The sequence below is a fragment of the Lissotriton helveticus genome, chromosome 9, assembly GCF_964261635.1.
Source record: "Lissotriton helveticus chromosome 9, aLisHel1.1, whole genome shotgun sequence".
NCBI lineage: Eukaryota > Metazoa > Chordata > Amphibia > Caudata > Salamandridae > Lissotriton > Lissotriton helveticus.
In genome coordinates this window covers 133,130,019-133,152,027 of record NC_136070.1, presented here as the reverse complement: position 1 = coordinate 133,152,027, position 22,009 = coordinate 133,130,019, and the positions used below count along the sequence as shown (strand labels likewise).

At 42.5% G+C, this 22,009-nt stretch overlaps 1 protein-coding gene across 1 annotated transcript in view; it reads right to left on the bottom strand.

The window, feature by feature from the left end:
- Nucleotides 1–327: 327 nt before the first annotated feature.
- ITPKA (inositol-trisphosphate 3-kinase A) overlaps nucleotides 328–22,009 on the bottom strand; it is a 727,443-nt gene continuing 705,761 nt past the window's right edge. Inside the window, exons 6-7 of the mRNA XM_078659624.1 lie at nucleotides 16,315–16,386; nucleotides 328–6,258 (exon numbers count right to left, since the gene is read on the bottom strand). Of these exons, the coding sequence (XP_078515750.1) occupies nucleotides 6,055–6,258; nucleotides 16,315–16,386 (276 nt within the window). The 3' untranslated portion in view covers nucleotides 328–6,054. The remainder of the gene's footprint in view (nucleotides 6,259–16,314; nucleotides 16,387–22,009) is intronic.

Sequence of the window (22,009 nt, the reverse complement as noted above, 5' to 3'; positions counted from 1 at the left end):
CTGGGGCAACAATGGGACACAATATCTAGGACAGAAAATCGAAAATGACATTTCGACAGGTAAGCAAGTTTAGATTTTCTTTACTAACTCCACTTATATGTACCTATGTGGTGCATATTTTTTCAAGGTACGTATATGGGGAGTTATGGATAGTAAATATTTACTTCCCTATGTGCACTTACCTTTTGATATGTTGTCCCTCAGTATTCTAGCCTCGATTTTCTTGTACCACGATTTTGTTGGTGTTAATATTCAATAGAACATCCATTCAAGAGCACGTGCTAATATTATCAATGCAATGAAATAAACAAAACTAGGCAGGTGAAGTTTTTTTTTATTTTAAAGTTTTATTTGGTAACATCTGTAGTTTGCAGCAACGAGGGCCACATCCATCCCACATAGATATACAACAATGTGATGCACAATAAATCCAACTTTATTGTTTATGCTTAGTACAGTCATTTCAGCTTAGTGTTCAAAATCTACTGTATTGGTTACAGTTCAGTTTTCTCAATTGTTTTCAAAAAATAGATTCCTAGATTTTCTTTGCTATAAAACAAGCAATCCTCTCTCACTTTGAGGTGATACTTATTACTGTAAACAGAACATCCCATACAATGGAATGTTAATTCATAATTGTCCAGGAGATTCTCTATGTTTTATCACTATATTTCTGGGTTCTTAACTTAAATCTATTGCAGACAAAATACGATGTCTCAGGACATTTATTACTGACTTTTTTTCTAAAAGATTAACTATATTCTTTACTTTTTTTTTGTTTGTGGCAAGACCAAATTATTTTAGGACTGGTGCTTCTTAAGAGCCTTTCAGAAGGATATCAGAAAATCAAATAGTACAGTCTAGAAAAAAACATGTATAATCAAGACATTAAACATTTAAATGAATTCTCTCTGTAATAACTGCATCTATCATGAACACTGATGTCTTATGCCAAGTGTTATTCAAACTGGAAAAATGTGTATTGTTGATGTCCCTACATTTAGCAGGGCAAAATTAACAGTCATGTTGCTAATATTGTCACTAACCAACCAATACAATAGAAAATATGTGGTGTGAATGGCTGGTAAAAATATGGAGTTTTGGGACTGATCAGCTATAGAAAACGCCATATTTGGGCTAGTTGGAAAATGCAAACACTTGTGCAAAACTGCACTGCACTAGTTTTGCACAATGCAATGTGGCCCCTAATGTAGGAATAGGGGGCACTGAGTGAATTAAGTCACTCGCGATCTCAAATCCACCAGCTGACATTAAACAAAGCAACTCTAGATTGCATATATTTGATGATTGTTAAATATGCAGGGCTGGGTAAAGACAACTGTATGTTTTTTTACACCCAGGGTGTTGTGAACCTGCTCTCTCCCACCTAAACTGCTAGAGTGAGAGCTGCCAATGGGTCACAACAGTTAGTGCTTTGTGTGCCCCTTCTTTCTGAAGGTCTGCAGAAAAGGCTCGTAAATAATGGCTCACAGTAAAACCATGGCACAGGTAAGAGGTGGAGGTCTAGCTTGCCACACAAGCAGGTTCATGGAGGAAGACAGGCGAAGAGGAATTATGAAAATTGACATGAAAGGAGGTGTGACCTACAGGAGTCTACTAGGATAAAAACTGAGCGGGTGTGATAATGATCAAACAGCTTATAATGCCAATCTCTGTGTAAACTGCACACAGATCACATTTTTTCCCTTAACTTGAAATAAATTACAAGGTCCTGACCTGCACACAGGAAGAAATTGTATTAGAACAGCTAATAGATGATGATTTATTCGCTTGGCAAATTTTCCCTGGGTTATTTACCTACCTTGGGGTAATTAAGTGTCAAACTAGGAGTTTGTAGCTTGAAATTTACGATTTTAGTTTGTAAAATGCAAATCACATCGAGACCTATGGTGAGTAAAACTTACAAGGGAAGAAGCAGAGTGATGTGTGTGAATATCAAAGCTGAAGACAAAATTAAATTGATTGTAGCCGGACCTGCAAAGTCAACAGTCAACAGTAGTCAGTAAGTGATTGTGTACACCCAGGAGAAGATGCAAAATTATTCTGTGGTTACCACTGATTGGCTGAGAGAATGTTTCAATTAAATGCTGAGAATTCCTCCTACCTCAAGTGAGAATGGCTGTTATAGCACCAGGTAGACATTCCCTTTCAGGGAAAGAACCCAGACATGCAGGAATGGCCATATGTGTCCCAGGGAAAAGCCAAACAAGGGTGGATGACTACAGGCTGCTTTAGGTCTGGAGGGGCTAAAAAATACTCAGCCTCCACACCCCTGAAAGCAACTCCCCTTGAGTAGCATACATCATTAGCTTGTGCAGAGAAACTAGGGCTCTGCTCCGCCCTGAAGTAATGAAATAATTCATGAGTTTCTCTTGAGCTCTGCAAGTGTTGCCTATGGCTTTTAAGCTGATATAGTTGTAAAATAAAATACTTCTGTTCCATTTTTAAGCAGGAAATTAGGGTCCCCTAGGAGGGTTTAGGCTTGCTTGCTCCCCTGTCATAATCAGTGTTATATGGGCTGATATAGAAGCATTTTCAATGCGTCATATTTTGTCCAGCTCAATGCTCTAGACCCTCCAGTCATTTTTATTGCACCATTACCAATCACGACAGCAACTTTCACGCATGTCAACCAAACGAGTATGTTTCCGAAGCTCCTTTTATTACCTGCCTTGTGAGTGTATTTCAAGGCGGAGTCATGGAGAACATATCCTGCTCCCTCAGTGATACCATTTTATCATTTACGGTTGACTATCTCATCTCTACCCAAATATGTGTTACCTTCAATAACCCAGCTCCTCGAATGCCTTGTAAATAGTTGCTTTACAGCTATCTGGCACATAGGGACATTTTGCTTAACTTGTCCAAAATCAAAATAACCTTTGTCTTCATGTGTCACCGCTGTGACTGCACTGCCCTCTCCCATGCTTTCCAACCTCAGCTCGTAATTCCCCCATATTTTAGACAAGTACGCGCGGTACACTTACACAACCACACACATGGTCCTACATCTCCTCCAGTGCCAACTGTACCCTATACCACATGAAACAAAACTCATAAATCCGTCCTTTCTATGGTTCTTGGACATGAGTTTGTCAATTGTGTGTTTGTCTTATTTCTAGCAGTTTTAAGTCACAGGGCTTGATTATAAATGCATATTTCCTGTTTTTGGGGAATAGAATGTAGATTGTGGTGCTCACCACCCGCCAATCTAGATATGACTGTGAATACTGTACACTTTCCCAGTTTAAATTCCACTGGGTGTGGTGAATGCCACACAGCGACAAATTCCGATCGCTGCCCAAACAGGGGTTTGCTCAGGCATCAGAAATCTCTGAACAACCTATAATCAGGGCCTACATTATCTGAAAGCAACCTCCCATAATTTGTTTGGACCCAGACCCCAAAAATCTTTAAGAAAGCTCCAATGAGCAGTTTCTTAGAAGATATTAATTTGTCTTGGTAACATGGTGGGGACCCCAGTAATGGAAACTAAACATTTTAAAATCTTTACAATACATCACCAATGCACAGCTTGCAGATCAGGAGATTTGATGAGGAATCCCAAACCAGAATTTCAAAAAATAGGTTAGGCCACAGAATGGCCGACATTGAGCTAAGAAGTCAATGAAATGGTGACTATTTCTTTGGACTGCGAGAGAAGGAAACGGAAACTTGTGACAAAGTCTATGTAAGGTAGTAAAGTCTGCTATAACTCTTACAGCAGTTCAGTGCATGATTTGTAATAATTAAAATGTGCCAGGAGGTTTTCAATAGTCAAGTAGTAAAATTACAGTTGTATTGATGGCATATGGAGTTAAATGGAAAGAGGTGGGCAAGTAAGAACATTCATAGCGTGCTTGGCCTTAAAAATTGAGCTATTGTAAGAAGTGGCATGCAAATAAACAAATAAACGTGAAGAAGAAATACGATAAATCTGTTTAAAATTAAAAAAAGTTATTTCTTGTGTTTTCATTTAGAACACTGCATCCAGTGACATTTATAAAAAAGTAATAGTTTCTCAACATGAAATTGAGAAACATTCAAGTATGGCCCACTTCCTATGCCTTTAGAACATTTCATTGGTGAACCCTTAGTGAACCAAGAGATGTTATTTTTTTCTAAGTACTGTACAAATTACTACTATTATTATAATATATGCAGCATCATAACTGTCTATGAAATTATGAATGACTGGAGTTCTGTATAGTGCACAGCCTGACCTTAAATACTTCAAGTTAATCACAAGTTGGTCATTCAATATAGATTTATCTAGGATTACCCAATGTGGTCATTTGGAAAGTTTGGGGCTATAATATTCACTGACTGCCTGCAGCTGCCTTTCCTATTTCCTTTATCTTGCAAAGTGAGGCATGACAAAGTACCTGCCAGGGGCCTGGACCCATAAATGGCATAGGTGCCACTTTCAATTCACAGAAATGTGTACATTTTAACCAGTGCAATATGGTGCAAGCATTAAAACATCAGAATTTTACACCTGCCAAAGTTCACTGTAGCTGCTGTGAGTATATTATTTTTAATTTCGAAATAGTACCGTCTTTTCAGTTAATGCTGACTTTGTTTCCTTGCCTTTGTGCAGATGAAAAGCAATAGTATACCTGCGAATTATTCACAAGGGCTGGATTAGATATTTTTCTTCGATGAAAGGCAACTTTGCAGTGGTGCAAATTTCTCCAAACCTGTACTACAGCCACCAGGTGCAAAAGTGACATTTGTGCTCATACACCTCTGAAAAATGTTTAGTTTAGACATTTGTATACATGGAATGACTGCCCTGTGAGAATCTGGGACCTAAACACTGTTAAAGCAGCAGCGTCCTCTGAGTGACTGTGGGAAGCATTTAGAGTTTGGGGAGATGGGAGCACCCCCGTGAATCAGTGGCTCTGCTGCTCTACCAAACTCACACTTTCCCACCTCATTTAGAGGTAGGGGAGCTAAAGATTGGACACCATTGGAGCCACCATCAAGGTGATGGCTGGACCACCAGCAGGCTGCTGTCTTATAGGCATTGCGAGGTCCAGCTTCTTTAGGGCAGTTCTCCATATATAGGGCAGACCCCTGCCTAGGTGCACCATGTGAGGTATGACTGACCCAGTTAAGAAAACAATTGAACTCCAGCCTCCCAGCTGCAGGGAGAAAAGTCCAGGTGCATCAGTGTAATTGTTTTTCTGTTCAGAACTAACCTCCTGCTTTGGGGGTTTGTCTGTGAAAAATAAAAAAAAGAATGCCAAGCAAGTCAAATAAAACACAAAGAGATCCCTACGGGACAGGTGGGCTAACTCACTATGGTGGGAGGTTCTCTGCTAGTAGAAGCAGAGCTAAAGACCCCCTTGAGCCAGTCGGCTTGTTGGGCCACCCGCCAGGATCCATATGGCCCAATAGTGTTTAAATAGAAGAAGGTGTGTTACAGTGATTAAAGCCCTAACCCTCCACCCTGCACATGACTATCACCTTAAGGGCTGTTTTATAATAAACTATAGAGAGCTGCCACAAGGGTTGCATTTACCTCTCAGCCTTCTTTTTCATAAAGGTGTATGATAATCTATTTGCCATTAATCAGTGTGTGTACCTTGCGTATCTGGGGTCTATCCCAGTCTGGAGTCACTCTGGATGCAACAGGCCAAAGCTATTGCAATTCATTGTTTAACAAGGCAAAACTGTGTAGTGACCTCACACCTAAAGGACACTTTCTCAGGGATGAAACTATCTCTCACCACTGCAATAATTTCCCGAATGCTTTTTTACAGAATATCAAGGTACCGGTTTTGTTGCACGCAAAGTTAATGATTTCCAAACTCAAATATCTTTGTCACTGTACTTAAGTCCAAAAACATCTGGAGAATGGGGGGTCCTGTTGTTGACTGAATTTCTGTATTTATACATCCACAATTCAGTCCTATTGTTCTGCAGGAAGTCGGCTTCACATCCACCAATCATCTGGTGGAAATGTATCTGGGTTGGAACTTCTAGTTTAGTGATTGCCTTGTGTGGTCAAGTTCGGACTGCATGTGATCATCGTGCTAAAATACTTCTTAACATTTCGATCAAATTGTCGAACCCCAGAAGGTAACCATCTTCTCGGTTACCCTCTTGCCAGGGGATCCTGTGGTCCAGAGTTTGCCCATCAGGAAGAAGAGTTGTCTTTCCAAAATCAATAAGCCAAACGTTGGCAAGTCCATTTTTGTCGTGCACAAAAAGCAGTGAACTTCCAATGACCTGCAAAGAGAAGCCAAAAACAAAGTGAGTGCTCCATATTTTGATATTTGTCTTGAGGACAACACTGTCACTATAAAGTATCAACAAATACAGTCATTTGATATTTAGTTAGTGCCAGTAGGGGCACTACCCCATATCTCTTTTGTTGATTCCAGCAGCTGAATGCCCCTGGAAATATTACCCGAAACAGAAATCCTTTTGTGGAATAGGCGTTTTTGTTATGACAGTTCATGGTTCAACAGATTTGTATAACATTTTTAGATGTACACAGTGCGGCCAAAATTATGCTCCAACACAAAGCCAAATTGTGTGCCAAAGTTGTCTAACTTTTGTGCCATAAAAAGCGAATTATGCTCTATATTATCTTAATAAGTCAATTTATGTGGCACATGGCATTACTATCAAGTTATTATGACAATTCAACATCTGTAGGTATTTATACAAACCATATCTCAATTCTTTAGGAAATAGAATGTATTGAAGAAACAACACTATGCACACAGAGCGGGTAACATACAAACTAGTGTTCACCAACAGAATCTGTTTTGTCCGAAAAAGGTGCACTTGACATATAGATGTATTGAAGAAAGAAAACTATGCTTACAGAGCAGATATCATACAAACTTGTGTTTACCAACAGGTACCGTTAAAAAAAAAGTGCCCTTGTTTAATTCCACTGTTCTGTGTTGTGATATTCTGCTGTCTACAGCAGATGTGCTTGGTCGTGTGGTTCGCAAGTCAGTGCATGTGCTGCTGACAACTTGACTTCTATCTCCAAAGAGTACACAACCCCTTTCTGACCAGTGAGCAGGTGCAGAAGATGGCTTGCACTCTCAAGATACTGCCATTGACCTAAAAAGATAAAATGTGTGGGGTCTGAAAACACTGTAATATACAAATCATGTAGCTTCTATAATGAAACTAAACCTTTCATTGGTCAATAAAACATAAAACAACTAGGACATCAGGAACCTGGCAAGAATTTGATTATAAATGTGATATTGTTTATTTGTGTATTATATTTGTTTCATATATCATCAGAGCTATCTTTCTACAAATAATAAATAATTCTTTGAGTACTACTTAAGAAATAAGTTACTTACCTGTAACTATAGTTCTCCAGTATTGGAAGCTTTGATAGATTCACATGCTAGTAGTAGTAGTAGTAGTATTAGTAGTAGTAGACTGACAGGTAGAGACTAGAAAAGGCCTAGGCCTCTTAGTTTATTAACCTATCATAGTTATTAAAAAAGAGACCAAACTTTGCCTTAATCTGCATAAATCACCCTCTAGAACACTCCAGAGAGAAGCTCAGTACCTCAGATTTTCAAGCACTAGTGCTAAAGTTAATATGCTGAGACAAAGGTGAGCTTCCCCCGAGGAGGAGGGCGGGTCGCATGTGAATCTATGAAAGCTTCCAATACTGGAGAACTATAGTTACAGGTGAGTTACTTATTTCTTACTTCAGTATTGGAATTTTCATAGATTCACAAGCTTGAATCAGAATAACAAGCAGCTAAGTAGCACGTTTATCATAGCCTTGACCAGCTTAACAGGAATATGCATCAATAAAACCTGCAAGTAATCACTAAACAATATGACAACCATGATCATATCAATAACAATTAAGGAATACATTTCTTTAAGCGTTAACAAAGTAAATGGTTTACCCTACGGAAATGTGATACAGCAGAAGAGGTAGGGGGTAGACAGGGGTGGTTCACCTTAATGGGATAGATGCCGAAGTACTGCTTGACCCACCGCCAAGTCGTTTAGAACTGCTGAATCCAGAAATACTCTGCTTGGAGAGTGGGAAACCTTTCATTTGCGCACTGTATGCACAAATAATTGAAAAGTCTAGCAAAAAGCGTGTGTGGGAAAACGCCTGACATCCAATGAGTGAAGAGCCTTCTCTGCAATCGTTGATAGATTCAGGAAGAAAGTCTTTAGTACCACAGGCTCGTTAAGGTGGAAATCAGAAGGAACCGTAGGTATTAATTTCAGATTTGTGTGGAGGAGAATTCTGTCCATTTTGAATTGCAAGATGAGTTCCTCTATAAAAAAAGCCTTAATTTCACTGACCCGTCTGGCTGAGGTCAGGGCACAAAGTAAAGCTAACTTCCATGCCAGGAACTTGATCTACGCTGAGTGAATTGGTTCGAAAGGGGGTTTCATCAATTGCGAAAGAACAGTGTTCAACTGCCAGGCCGGAGGTGGAGGCCTTATAGGAGGAAAAACTTGAAGCAGTCCTTTGAGGAACTCTTTGATTATTCTCGAAGACCATAAAGATGGAGAGGAAAGTGATGTTCTGTGAGGAGAAATGGCTACTAAGTGAACCTTTATTGAGAAATGCGCAAGGTCTGATTATGCTACCTGCAAGAGGTAAGGTAGGACCTGCACTGGAGGGGAGGACAGCAGATGTTTACCTGCTTGATGGCACCAGATGCAGAAACGCTTCCATTTGAATTTGAATTTAAAAAGCTTGTATAGCGCAACATACACCATAACGGTTTCTTGGCGCTTTTGGCGGCATGAAGAGCAAAAGAGAAAGGAGCCGTTAGTGTGGGAAGGCCTGAGCAAACAAGAAGGTTTTCAGGCCCTTGCGAAAGAGGGAGTATTGTTTTATCGCTCGTAGATGGTCAGGAAGGGAGTTCCAAAATACGGGAGCCCAAACTGAGAAATTGGAACCTCCCCATTTTTTCCTGGTATAGCGGGTAACCTGTAAAAGGGACTGGGAGGAAGATCGAAGTTGTCTAATGGGGACATAATCTGTTAAGAGGGAAGAAATGAAGGCAGGGGCCGTTCCCTGCCGTGCCTGGAAAACCATGCACCCAGTCTTGAAGAGAGACCGTTGCAGAACAGGCAACTAGTGCAGCGCCTTCAGCAGTGGTGTAGAGTGGTGGAAACGGGGGAGGCCATACACCAGCCGGGCTGCTTGGTTCTGCACAAGCTGGAGTTTACGTAGGCTGTATGCCGGGATGCCGTTGTACAGGGCATTGGCATAGTCTAGCCGGGAGATCACCAAGGCAGACATGATAAGTTTAAGTGCCAGAGGGGAGAAAAACCGGGAGACAGTGCGGATAGTGCGGAGCATCAGAAAGCAAGAAGAGACGACAGAACTGATTTGTGAGTGGAGGGTAAGCTGGTTGTTAATTTTTATGCCAAGAGTCTTGACCGTGGAAGAGGGAACAGGAGGGGAACCAAGAGTGGAGGGCCAGAAAGAAGAGTTCCAGGGACTGGAGGAGCCACCAGTGAGCACCAACTCGGTTTTATCTGGGTTCAGCTTCAGATGGTTGTGGCTCATCCAGTCCCTGATGAAAATCATAATAGTTTGAAAATTAGAAATAGCGTGAGGGGAAGAAGAAAGGTTGAAGACAAGCTGGAGGTCATCCGCATAGTTATATACAGTGACCTCCAGCTGCTGAAGTGCAAAGATAAGAGGATAGATATAGAGATTGAACAATAGGGGGGACAGAGAGGAGCCCTGGGGGACACCACAAGTGATCTTAAGAGGGGCTGCCGTGAACTCTCCCAGCCGGACCGCCTGTGTGCGATCCCGCAGGAAGGACGAGAGCCAGACTAGTGCTGAGCCCCCGATTCCCGCCGCTCTGATACGTGAAAGCAAGATGGAATGATCCACCGTATCAAAAGCGGCGGAGAGATCGAGGAGCACCAGGGCTTGATGTTTGTTTTGGTCCAGGCCCTCCCTGAGGTTGTTCAGAACCGACACCACAACGGACTCAGTGGAGTGCTTGGGGCGGAAACCCGCTTGGCAGGGCGCCAAGCCTCCCGTAGCCTCTACATGGGCACTGAGCGCCGAGGCGACATAGCGAGCACCTTGCCCAGGTATGGCAACAAAGAGATCGGCCGATAGTTGGTTAGGATAGCTGGATCGGAACCTGGTTTCTTCAAGATGGGCACAATGGTGGCCGCTTTAAGAGCCGGGGTCACAATCCCTTGTGAGAGGGAGCTGTTAAGAAAGGTGATCGGGGGCTGTATGCAGACTGAGTAGATTTGTTGTAGGATGCGTGCCGGACAAATATCAGCAGGGGAACCTGACTTGACTTTAAGAAGTGTTTCCCGGAACACTACTTCCGTGATGGGGGGAATTGAGATTAAACAAGGCGGCAGGGTTGGCGGGCGGGGGTCAACATAAGAAGCAGAGGGAGGGGGAATGTTGTTCTTGATATTAGAAATTTTATCAAGAAAATAAGAATTCAAAGAATCACAGAGGGATTGAGTGGGAGGGGGTTTGGACATGCTCCTTTCTGAAAAAGCTAACTCGTGAACAATAGAAAAAATTTCTCGCGGTTGATTTTCTGCTGTTAAAATTTTGGCTGAGAAATAGGTGGTTTTAGTTTCTACGATAGCTTTTTTGTACTCCTGCCGTAGTGTTAGATAACAGGTTTTCAGAAGGGGGCAATATTCCCTTCTTCATAATCTTTCAGCGCGCCGGAGAGACAATTTCTTTTCCTTTAAGTCTTTGTCAAACCATCGATTCGCCTCCTTAGCTCTTTTGATTGATATCCGGCGTAGGGGGGCTGATGAATTACAGCCTCCCGCAAGCCAGGTGTCAATCCCAGTGAGATGGTATGATTTGTTGGTACTGTCCCCCCTTCTCTGGCTAAGATATCTCGACATTCCCCGGAAATGTTCAAGTGCTGGAACTCATTCAATTCAGGAGCCATGCCAATAAGTGTAGGTTCCTGGGATCTGGGTGAAGGATCTGCCCCTGGTTCATAGTTAGAAAATTGGGAAACACTGGAAGTCGGAAGTTCGGGCTCTGTGATAGAAGGAGTAGTTCTGTGTACCAGTGTTGATGTGTGTATGCTGGAGCAAGGAGGATCAGTTTGCATGGCTCGATCTTCATCTTTCTCAAGACTCTTGGAAGAAGAGGAATGGTGGAAAAGCGTAAGCAAAGATGCCGGACCATGGAATTGAAAAGGCTTTCCCCCATGACCCCTGTTGGGGATGCCAACTTGCATAGTACAAGCATTTGCGGTTCTGGGGAGTTGCAAACAGGTTCACTTCCCGTGTGCCCCAGCATAGGAAGATGTTGTGAAGGGTTTACTGGTGCAGTTCCCATTCGAGGCACAATGTTGTGAGCCTGCTGAGTGTGTCTGTAGCCATGTTCTGACGTCCCGGAACATGTTCTGCTCGTAGGCAGATTCTGCGAACCATAGCTCACTCCCACTTCAGCGCTTTCCTGGAAAGCTGGCAAAATCTTGTGCCACCCTGCTTGTTTATATAGTGCATCATTGTGGTATTGTCCGTACGGACGAGCACTCCCAAATACTGAATCCAGGGGAAAAAAGCTTAGAGGGATAATGTACTGCTTTTAATTCTGATAGATTTATATGGGATTGACTTTGAGTCGGATGCCACTTGCCACTCACTTGAAGCTCTTGGAGATTAGCTCCCCATCCCTCCAGTGATGCATTTGTGGTATTCACGAAGAGTGCTGCTATGTGTCGGATAGACAGCCCTGCTGACACACAGCTATTGTCTTCTCACCACTCCAATGCCTTTAGCATGTGTGGAGTTATCTTGATGATATCGTCAAAAGAGCCTTTTCGACTGTGCCCACTGCTTGTCCAGTTCCGCCTGCATGGATCGCATTTTGAGGCAACAGACTGGGATCAGCGGTATGCATGATGACATAATTCCCAAGAGATACTTGTACAGTTGGACTGAAAGAGACTTTTTTCTTCTGATGGATTTTGTGAGCATGAGATGCCAGTGTTGGTGTTCCTCTGCAGGATAAACCTTTAAGCAAACCATGTCTAACTTGGCTCCCAGCAAGACAATCGTTTGCGATGGGCTCTGTCTGGATTTTTGCCGATTGAGAGCGAGACCCAGCCATCGGAAGAGAACTGTGCAGGCCTTTGTAGACCATGGTGCTGCCGATTTGGAAGGTGCCTTTATTAGCCTGTCGTCCAGATATGGGAAGACTTGATGTTGATGCTGCTTGAGAAACGCTGTGACTGGAATGGCGCTTTGTAAAAATTCTGGGCGAAGATTTGAGTCCAAAGGGGAGCACTTTGAACTGGAAATGGTGTCCAGCAACCAAAAACCTCAGATATTTCCTGTGCCTTGGGTGAATGGCTATGTGGAAACAATCATCTAGGAGGTCTGATGAGATCATGAAATTGCACTGGTTTAGGAATTTCAGAACCTCCTGCAATGTGATCATCCGAAATGATTGTTTTTCAGGTAGACATTGAGGCTTCTGAGCTCCAAAATTGGTCACTACTGACTTAGCTTCTTTCTGATTGAGAAGAAACAGGAGTAGAAACCTCTGCCCTGTGGGTGCCTGGCATTTTCTCGATTGCCCTTTTCTGGAGCATGGCTTTGACCTCTTGTTGAAGAACTTTGAGATGCTTTGGTGGAAGGGTTATGGTGGGTTTGATGGCAGTTTTTGGATAAACTCCAGTCTTTGTCCAAATTGCAAAAGGCAAAAACCCACCAGTCTAAGGTAAGGGTTTTTCATTGGTGAAGGTGATTGGAAATTTTGCCTGTGAGATATGAGGTTTTTGATGGCAGAAATTGAGGAAAATTGATGCCGGAGCCTGTACCATATTATTGTTTTATGGGTCTCCTCCACCTTGCGTCCAAAGAGGTCCTCTGTCATATGTTAGGTTCAAAATCTTATTCTGAACCTCCGGCCAGAATGAGGTGGCTACAAACATTTAGTCCCTAACACTGATCCCACCTTCATTATAGGCTGGCACACAGTGTTCTACCCCATTTTAAACCATACCAACCTAGGAGCAATAATAAATTTGTTGAGGCCCACTAGCACGGTATTTTTAAATCACTTACACCCACTCCATTACACTTTGCACCACACATAGTCCTTCACAAAACAAGTGCTCCTACCTAGTTCGCAAGTCGTAGCACGCCCCAGTTCGTAGAGAACTGGGATGGCCCCAATGATGAAGCATGTCACCCTGGGGCAACCCCAGTGAGTGAGGGGATTCTAGAAATAAATTTTTCTTTCTTTTGGGCGTAGTCTGACCACATTGGCCGGAAGCCCTGACACAAGCTAGGTCTTGGAACCCAGTACATTAGGCTCTGTTTTTCACAATACTGTTGATGCACCATCTCAGGTTGGGTATAGTAGGCCTGACTATAATATCCCTGTTCCTCCTCTTCGTCGTCATCTTGGCACTTAACATGTAAGTCCGAAGAACAATACGCATCCCCAAAGGGGCCCTCATCTTCAGAATCTTCCTCCTCGAAAGCTGTGGGCTCGACGATGACGTGTTCACCTCTGGTGAAAGTTTCTTTTTCGTCGATGACTGTGTCTTCGCCGACAATTCAGTCTACATTGACGACTCGATCTTTGTCAACGATTCGGTCTTCGTTGACGAATGGGCACTGATTTCTCCGACGACGATTACAGTCTTGTTGAAGGTGACTTCTCTGTCGGTGATATCATTTTTAAAGACAACAACGAAATCTTCGTTGTCAACGCCAGAGAGATGGTCGACGAAATCGGGGTCTGAGTGGACGACAGTAGAGAAGTCGTTGACAATGAGAGTTCCATGGAGAAAGATGTTGTCGTCCCTGAGTGCATCCCCTCATCAACGAGGGAGTTGACTGACCGTTCCTAGATGGCAGAGAGCTCGACAACGGCTCTGAGGAAGGCTTATTGAATGTCAATTTTAGCCCTGAAGGTGGGGTTTTGGGCTCTGATAAGTCTTTGAAGAATGTTCTCTTCTGTGAGACCCTTTCTTGCTCTCTGTGGAAACATCCTGAGAGGATCCGAGTGCGAGGAATCCCTTTCCTTTTTTAGGGAAATTCTTGAGGCAGTAGACTGCTCACTCTCAGAGTTTGACAGAGCATCAGACCTGGTATTCGTCTTCTGGAGCCAAATGAGAAGCTGTCTCTCAAGGTCTCTGAAAGTTTTGTTTGAAAAAGCGGGACAGATTTTGCAGTCTGACGCCTGATGGGCTGGATATAAACAGTAAATGCACTCTTTATGAGGGTCTTCCACATATAGCCTCTTCTTTAAACAAGTGGCACACTCTCTGAAGAGATAGTTTCTTGCCTTGTCTGCTAAGTCAGAGCTGGTGGCAAACAACAGATATAGAGTAAAATATATATATCTGCTTAAATGTAAATCAATAAATTCACTTCCCTGATGGATGAAGTCCAGAAATCTTCTTTAGGTGTGAAAAGCTGAGCAGAGCTCAGAGGAGACTACCTAGCACAATGTGAGGCAGAAAATCTGAGGTACTGGGCTTTTCTCTGGAGTGTTCTAGAGGGTGATTGATGCTGATTAGTTAAGGCAAAGTTTGGTCTCTTTTTTAATAATGACTATAGTAGGTTAATAAACTAAGAGGCCCAGGGCTTTTCTAGCCTATACCCATCAGTCTGCTACTAATACTTCTACTACTAATACTTTTTTAAAGTACCGGGGACTCCCATCATGATGGGGAATGATTCAAACATGTGACTCTATGACATTTCCAATACTGGAGTAATGTTTATTTATACAAATAGAGGCTTCTTTAGACATTGGTGTCCCCTGGCTTGACTTGTTGACCCTTCTTTTCGCACAGTAGATCAATGCCCCGAACACATGCAAAGGCAGCATAGCAAACATTTTCAAAAGGTCTTAAAGCAATACCCACCAGATGCTGAGAATTCTGAGGACATGGACTGTTTTATTGCTACCTAGGGCCACCATGCTCTGCATTGAGGGTATTCAAATACCCTTTCTGCAACTGAATGCTGGTGCAGTACCTGATGTTCAGGGTGGTCCCAAAGGATGAGCTGGCAGCAGTTCCTCTGTCAGAATCACAACAATTTCCCAACCCCTGAATAAGTTGGCCGGATGGGACATCTGCCAATTTTCTATAACTGTCACTTTGGTAATGACATCTAAATACCTCCTAGAGTGTCATTGTTGACTGGTAACCAAGGATTACACACCTAGTTCCCTTAATCTGGCAGGAAGGGAACAGGTTAGGGTTCTCATTCTTCAAAGGTATGCAGCAATCAGTGGGTTAAAGAAGCACACCTAACATCTCTGTGTGTTTTGCCTGCAGTATTTTATTATGGCTTCACTTTTGATATGTTTGTGGGAGAAACTATTTTTTGACCCTAAGGAGAAAATTATGCAGCAATGATCGATGTGGCACGTGCAGATTTTAGGGAATGCAGTTTTTCTGAACGCTGCATAATCAAATAAATTCAGTGGCATTGAAAATATCTAGCCCTGGAGTCTCCAAACTTTTCTGTAGTTAGAGGTACTTATGTAGCATGAAAATCATCCTGAGCTACTATTATTAAAGATGTAGTAGGAACTACACCAGACAAGATTACATCAGTATCCAACATTTGCAAGATTATCAACAGCGATCACCTCCGTGCATCAGGCAGGGTTGTCAGCAGTTTATTAAAAAAATGCTTTGTTAATGTGGAATGCCTCTACATGGGCAATACATAACAGCGGTAGCTGCAATGCCCCTGGGACCAACTTAATAATAATAATAGTAATAGGCTCTGCAACACTGTTTGATTTTGATCACTCAAATATCAGCTTTAAAGATATTTTGGACATTTTACTCTTTTTCTCCAAACATCAGATATGAATTCTGAAAATACACACATTTCCATTTCAAATACATGCTTTTCGATTTTGGTTTGCATATATTAATTCAACCAAGCAAAAGCTTCTAATTTAGCTCACTGGAGAGATACCAGTAGCTCACAATCTAATTGTTGGAGAAGCCTGATCTAACCACTTGTATCCTCAACCACTCTGGGCCTCATTCATAATGGTAACTTGTCCATTTGAGTAATTTACACTTTTGACTGAGTTTACTACTTTTTGCTTATTCACAAAATCAGAGTGTAATTTGCTCGTTAAAAAAACAGTAGTTTTTTCAGCACGACACATGGTGAACCACTGGTACCATGTGTGGTGCTGAAATTACCTTTGTGAATCAGGCCCTTTGTGTTTGGTCACACAGACATCTTTTCTTTCACCACACATCTGCTGCTCTATAGTTTGTGTTCAATTTTAGTCACCTCATCAAAACTCACCTCATGCCGCTTGAAAAAATCTGACTTCTCAATAACAGCCCTTATTTCCTGCAATCTTGTGATATATTGCTCCTAAAAAGAGAAGGTAAAAAATAAATAGAACCTAATTAGCCATGGACGATGCAGAATTCTTTACAAAGCTTTAGGAAATAGATTTGGTGTAGTCATTTAATGAAGAAACTGGTTAAATAAGGAACATTTCCAAGGTATAGAGGGTACTCAATAGCCACTATTCAGTGGCCAGTTACCCAACAAATTGTGATAACTATTAATTGCCTTTACCTAGGCTCCAGGCCATCAAGATGATGGTAGAAACATACTAAGGGCTTTATTCAGAGTTTGGCGGGCGGGATATGCTGTTACAAACACGGACGAGTTACAAGTGCATTATAGCCTACGCCACTTGGCCATGGGATAATCAGCCATCCACCAAACTCTAAGTATGACCCTAAAACTCATTTCAAATGCATTAACTTCCAAAGAAGTATGTTCCTCAATGCTGTTCAGAATACTGGATTGTTCTGCAATGCACAAAAGACTTACAGCACTTTTCATGAATTATGAAGCTTAAAATTCAACAACATTTGTATGCTTCCATGTCACTTCTGTTGGATATACCTCCCCATTTTGTGTTAGTTCCCCTTTCCTGGGTCTGCTTCCCTTACAGCAGATGCCACACCTCAATAGCTATCAGAATTTTGGAGATTCCACACCCCTCCCAGATGTCAGTATTTTGTGTGGAGTCCCAAACAATCAAGTACCTCGCCCACATTGTAGGGATGTTAATGAAGTGACTTAGCGGCGGCAAATTTATTGTTTGGCCATCCAAGTCTGTAGAGCCTTAGACCTGCACTTCCCTGATGGAGCACTGCATGCCATTAAAGATCCTTGCTTGCCTGGTGGGGATCTTAGTGCCTTCTGGCCACCACAGGTGCAGTGGCTACACTGATGGCACAGATGAATACCAAGCAGTGGCCTTGTTTTTGTTTTGCCTACTTGGCAATCATTTCTTGTCTTACTGGAATGCACTCCATAAGTGGAGTTTGTTTCAGTACAAACAAAAGATCAATTGCTTTAATGCACCTGGAGTTTTCTCACAGTGCGTCGGAGCCAGTTTTTGTTGTTCCTTCCAAGGACCACCATGCCTTTCATGATGGTTCCATTCATAGAAATCCAGGGATGGGAGCCCCAAAATGAAAACAAATTACTTACCTGTAACTGTAGTTCTCCAGTATTGGAAACTTTCATAGGTTCACATGCTTGAATCATTCCCCGTTATCGAGATGGGAGTACCCGGTATATAAAAAAAGCAATGCTTAGTCAAGTACAAAACAGAAAAAAAGGCCTAGGCCCTTTTCCATTTTGTAGCCTATAACAGTCATTACGTAAAAGAGACTAACATTTTCCCTGAGCTAATCAGGACCTCTCACCTTCTAGAACACTTCTGAGAGAACCTTAGCCTCCCTCCGCATGCTTCGCAAGATCTTCCGATGGATCCCGACAGAAACCAGGAAGACGGTCACCCAGGCCCTCGTCACCAGCCGACTGGACTACGGAAACACCCTCTACGCCGGAACCACAGCCAAGCTACAGAAAAGACTCCAACGCATCCAGAACACCTCCGGCCGACTCATCCTGGACATCCCCCGACGCAGCCACATCTCCAGCCACCTGAGGGACCTGCACTGGCTCCCGTCGACAAGAGGATCACGTTCAGGCTCCTCACCCACGCACACAAGTCTCTCCACGACCTGGGCCCCAAGTACCTCAACGACCGCCTGACCTTCTACATGCCCACCCGCCAGCTACGGTCTACTAGCCTCGCCCTCGCTGCCGTACCACGCATCCAAAGAGCCACCGCCGGAGGCAGATCCTTCTCCTATCTGGCGGCCAAGACATGGAACTCCCTTCCCATCCACCTTCGGCTGACCCAGGACCACCTCGCCTTCAGGAGACAACTCAAGACCTGGTTGTTCGAGCAGTAGCGGACCCCTTCCCCCAAGCGCCTTGAGGCCCTTCCGGGTGAGTAGTGCGCTATACAAGTGGTTTGATTGATTGATTGATTGATTAGCCCTTCAGATTTTCGGGGAACTTGTGCCAAAGATAACGTTTGTGTAAAAAATCGAAAGGTGAGCCTCTCAGGGGAGGAGGGTGGGTCGCATGTGAATCTATGAAAGTTTCCAATACTGGAGAACTACAGTTACAGGTAAGTAACCTGCTTTCTTACTCCAGTATTGGAACTTTCAAAGATTCACATGCTTGAATCAGAGTAGCTAGCAGTAAGTAGCACATTTTATTGTGCCTGAACTTGACATAAGCCAGAATGCATTGATTTTTTTTTTTTTTTAAACTTTCTCTTTTATTTAATAAAGGGCACAACACATCATAAATTAAACTTTACAACTTTTAAAATAAAAATAAGAGAGTAAAGAAAAGAAACGAGAAAAAAAAGAAATTAAGAATGCATCAATAATCAGTAAAAAGAAGACAAGGAAAAAAAAAATAACGAGAAAGAGAGCACAACAGTGTATCAAACATCTCAATATACATTCTAGCTGCCCCTACTGTGCTTCGAGTCGACATTATTCGTCCTTGAAACTACCAGGCCAACCTAGAGAAGAATTAATCATCATTATTCTCATCCTTCCACCTAGTTATTGGTTCCCAGATTTCTGCTCCCAATTTCCTTCCCTTTTTCCCTTTTCTTGCATAGATCGACTTTTCCAAATTATATATCCTAAGTATCCTGGCTAGCCACTGTTGATATGTTGGCGGTAATAAATCAAGCCACGCTGAGGCAATACATAATCTCAATACAGCCATTGCTACAAAAATAAAATACACCCCCCTTCCCTCTGGGTTCCATCCACGTTCACACCTAACAGTATTATTGTGGGTGTCAGATTAACACAAATTCCTAACGTATTTTGAAAAAAAGCCTCAATCCCTCTCAATATAGGAGATAGCTGGGGACATGTTGCAAATACATGTATTATATCCGCCTGCAAACTTCCGCATCTTGGGCAACTAATACCCGTTACTCTCCCCCATTGTGCTATTTTTGCCTGAGTGTAGTATAGCCGATATAATGTTTTATAATGTTGCGCCTGGAGGGCTGCGGAGCAAAGAACATTCTGACCCAACTCTAATGACAACTTAAAACATTCTCTTTCTGTCCCCAGTTTCTCTGCCCAACTCCCACTCCATTTCTAAATCGTCCTCTCTTGTTTCTGTTAACTCATGATAAAACCTCTTAATAGTGCAATTTACTCCCTCCTGTAATACCTCCATTATGGCATTTTTTTCAAATCCCGCAGACCCCCCTGTTTTATTTATTAAAAAACTCCTAACTTGCAGTTACTTGAAAAAGTGCCTTGTATCCATTCCATATTTTACCTGGATCTCGGAAAACTGTAACAGGCCCTGGGGCCCCATAAGATCACCAATCTTCGTGATTCCCTTTCTCACCCATATATTAAAGACTGTATCTGAAAAAATGTCTTGAGGAAAAGCTGGGTTGTTCGCCATTCTTGTATATCTATTATTATTACCTAAACCATATCTCTTACTAAATGCCTTCCAAATATTATATGCTGCCATAATTGTCTTAAAACGGGTTCTCTTATAATAGCTTGAATCTAGATGTCTAAGCATAACATTTTTAGCCTCTTCACCCAGCAACAGGCCATATATTGGCAATGTTCCTAGTTCATCCTCCCCTTCTGCCTCCGCTCCACCTAACAGTCCCACCATATATTGTAAAGCAGCGGCCCAATAATAAAATTTCAAGTCTGGTAGTGCCCACGCCCCTCGTTCTCTTGGGAGTGCCATAAACCTTAATGCTCTCCTAGTCTTTCCTTTGGACCAAATAAATCTATTAATCATTGCTTCTATGTTCTTAAACCAGTTATTAGTAAAAAACTGCGGGATTGCCCTAAAGATATACAAAAATTTTGGTAATATCATCATTTTGATAATATTAGTTCGGCCAACTATCGATAAGTGCAGATTATGAAGCCTATCCAAATCCCTTCTGACTTTAGCTATGATCGGTATTATATTTAATTCCACAACTTTCTCCAACTCTGAGGTAATTATGATACCAAGATATGTACCTGTCTGGACCACCCTTTGATCCTGGCATACTGTACTTTTATTCATCACGATCTGTGTTTTAGTGGTGTTTAGGGAATAGCCAGACACTTTACCAAAATTTTTAGCCTCCAATTCCACATGTATAATAGCCTCCGTGGGGTGTGATGTAAGAACTGCCACATCATCGGCGTATGCCAGTATCTTAGACTCCCTCCCATGCGTTATTAGTGGCGCAATATTGACATTCATTGCCATCCTGCGTATCAAAGGATCCAGATAAATAGCGAACAGGAGGGGGGAGCACGGGCACCCCTGCCTTGTTCCCCTCTTAATTTGGGCTGGCCTAGTTAAACCCGCGTTTACCCTAACAGATGCTACCGGGTCCCTGTATAAGGCTCTTATTGCTTTAACAAAATTCCCACCGAACCCTACCCTAGTTAAAACACACCATAGATAGTCCCAGGAGACCCGATCAAATGCTTTCTCAGCATCTAAAAACATTGCCGCCATCGGGTCCCCTGTGACCTCCATGGTGTCAAATAAAGTAATGAGCTTCCGAGTGTGATGCGTAGTTCCCCGCTCTGGTATAAAGCCATGCTGATTACTGGTAACTAATGTGCCTATAACACTTGCGAATCTTATTGCCAGTGCCTTTGAATATATCTTAGTGTCAGCATTCATCAAGGTTATAGGCCTATAGGACCCGGGTTCATTAGGTGGCTTCCCCTTTTTTAGTATGATGACAATTTCTGCGCCAGACCAAGAGCCTGGCACCGATGCCCCAGCCTGTGCTTGTTGCATTATGTCTACCGCATCCTTCCCCAGCACATTCCAAAATATCTTGAAAAATTCTAACGGTATTTGATCTGGCCCCGCTGCCTTTCCGGATGGGAGGCTCATTAGTGCAATCTTTATTTCTTCTGGATTTAAGGGGGTGTCCAATCTATGCCGTTCCTGGTCTTCTAACGTCATCATTGGAATATCCTGTAAATACTCCTCTCTCTCCCCTGGATCCTTTTCTTGCCGCTCGTCATATAGTTCTGTATAAAATTGTCTAAAGACATCCCTTACCCCCTGTGTATCCGTAACTAAATTACCTAAATTGTCTTTGAACTCCCTTACCTCTCCTACAGCGGTCTTTTGCCTTGCCCGTACCGCTAAAGTTCGACCCACTGTTTCGCTAACCTTATGACATTTTTCTCTATTTACCATATATATTTTCGCCACTCTAATTGCGATATCCGCTTCTACATCCATTCTTAACTTTGCTAATTTATTAAGTGCCTGCTCAACTGGTCAACCGTCGATGGCACATTCACTCAGTTCCCCTTCTGCTTCAAGTATCTCTCTTTTTAATGTCAGATTCCTCTCCTGTTCTTGCTTACGTTTATTTGCATTATAACTCAGAGTCTCCCCCCGCACCCTTGCCTTAAAGCTGTCCCAAACCGTACCTGCTGCTGCACTACCTCTATTTATAGCAAGAAATCCCTCGATCCACTGCGACATATGTTGAATATAGTTGTCATCTTCCAAGAGGCTTCTCTGGAAAGTCCATGCCCTCATCTCACCATTATTTACTGACAAAGATAGACTTAACACT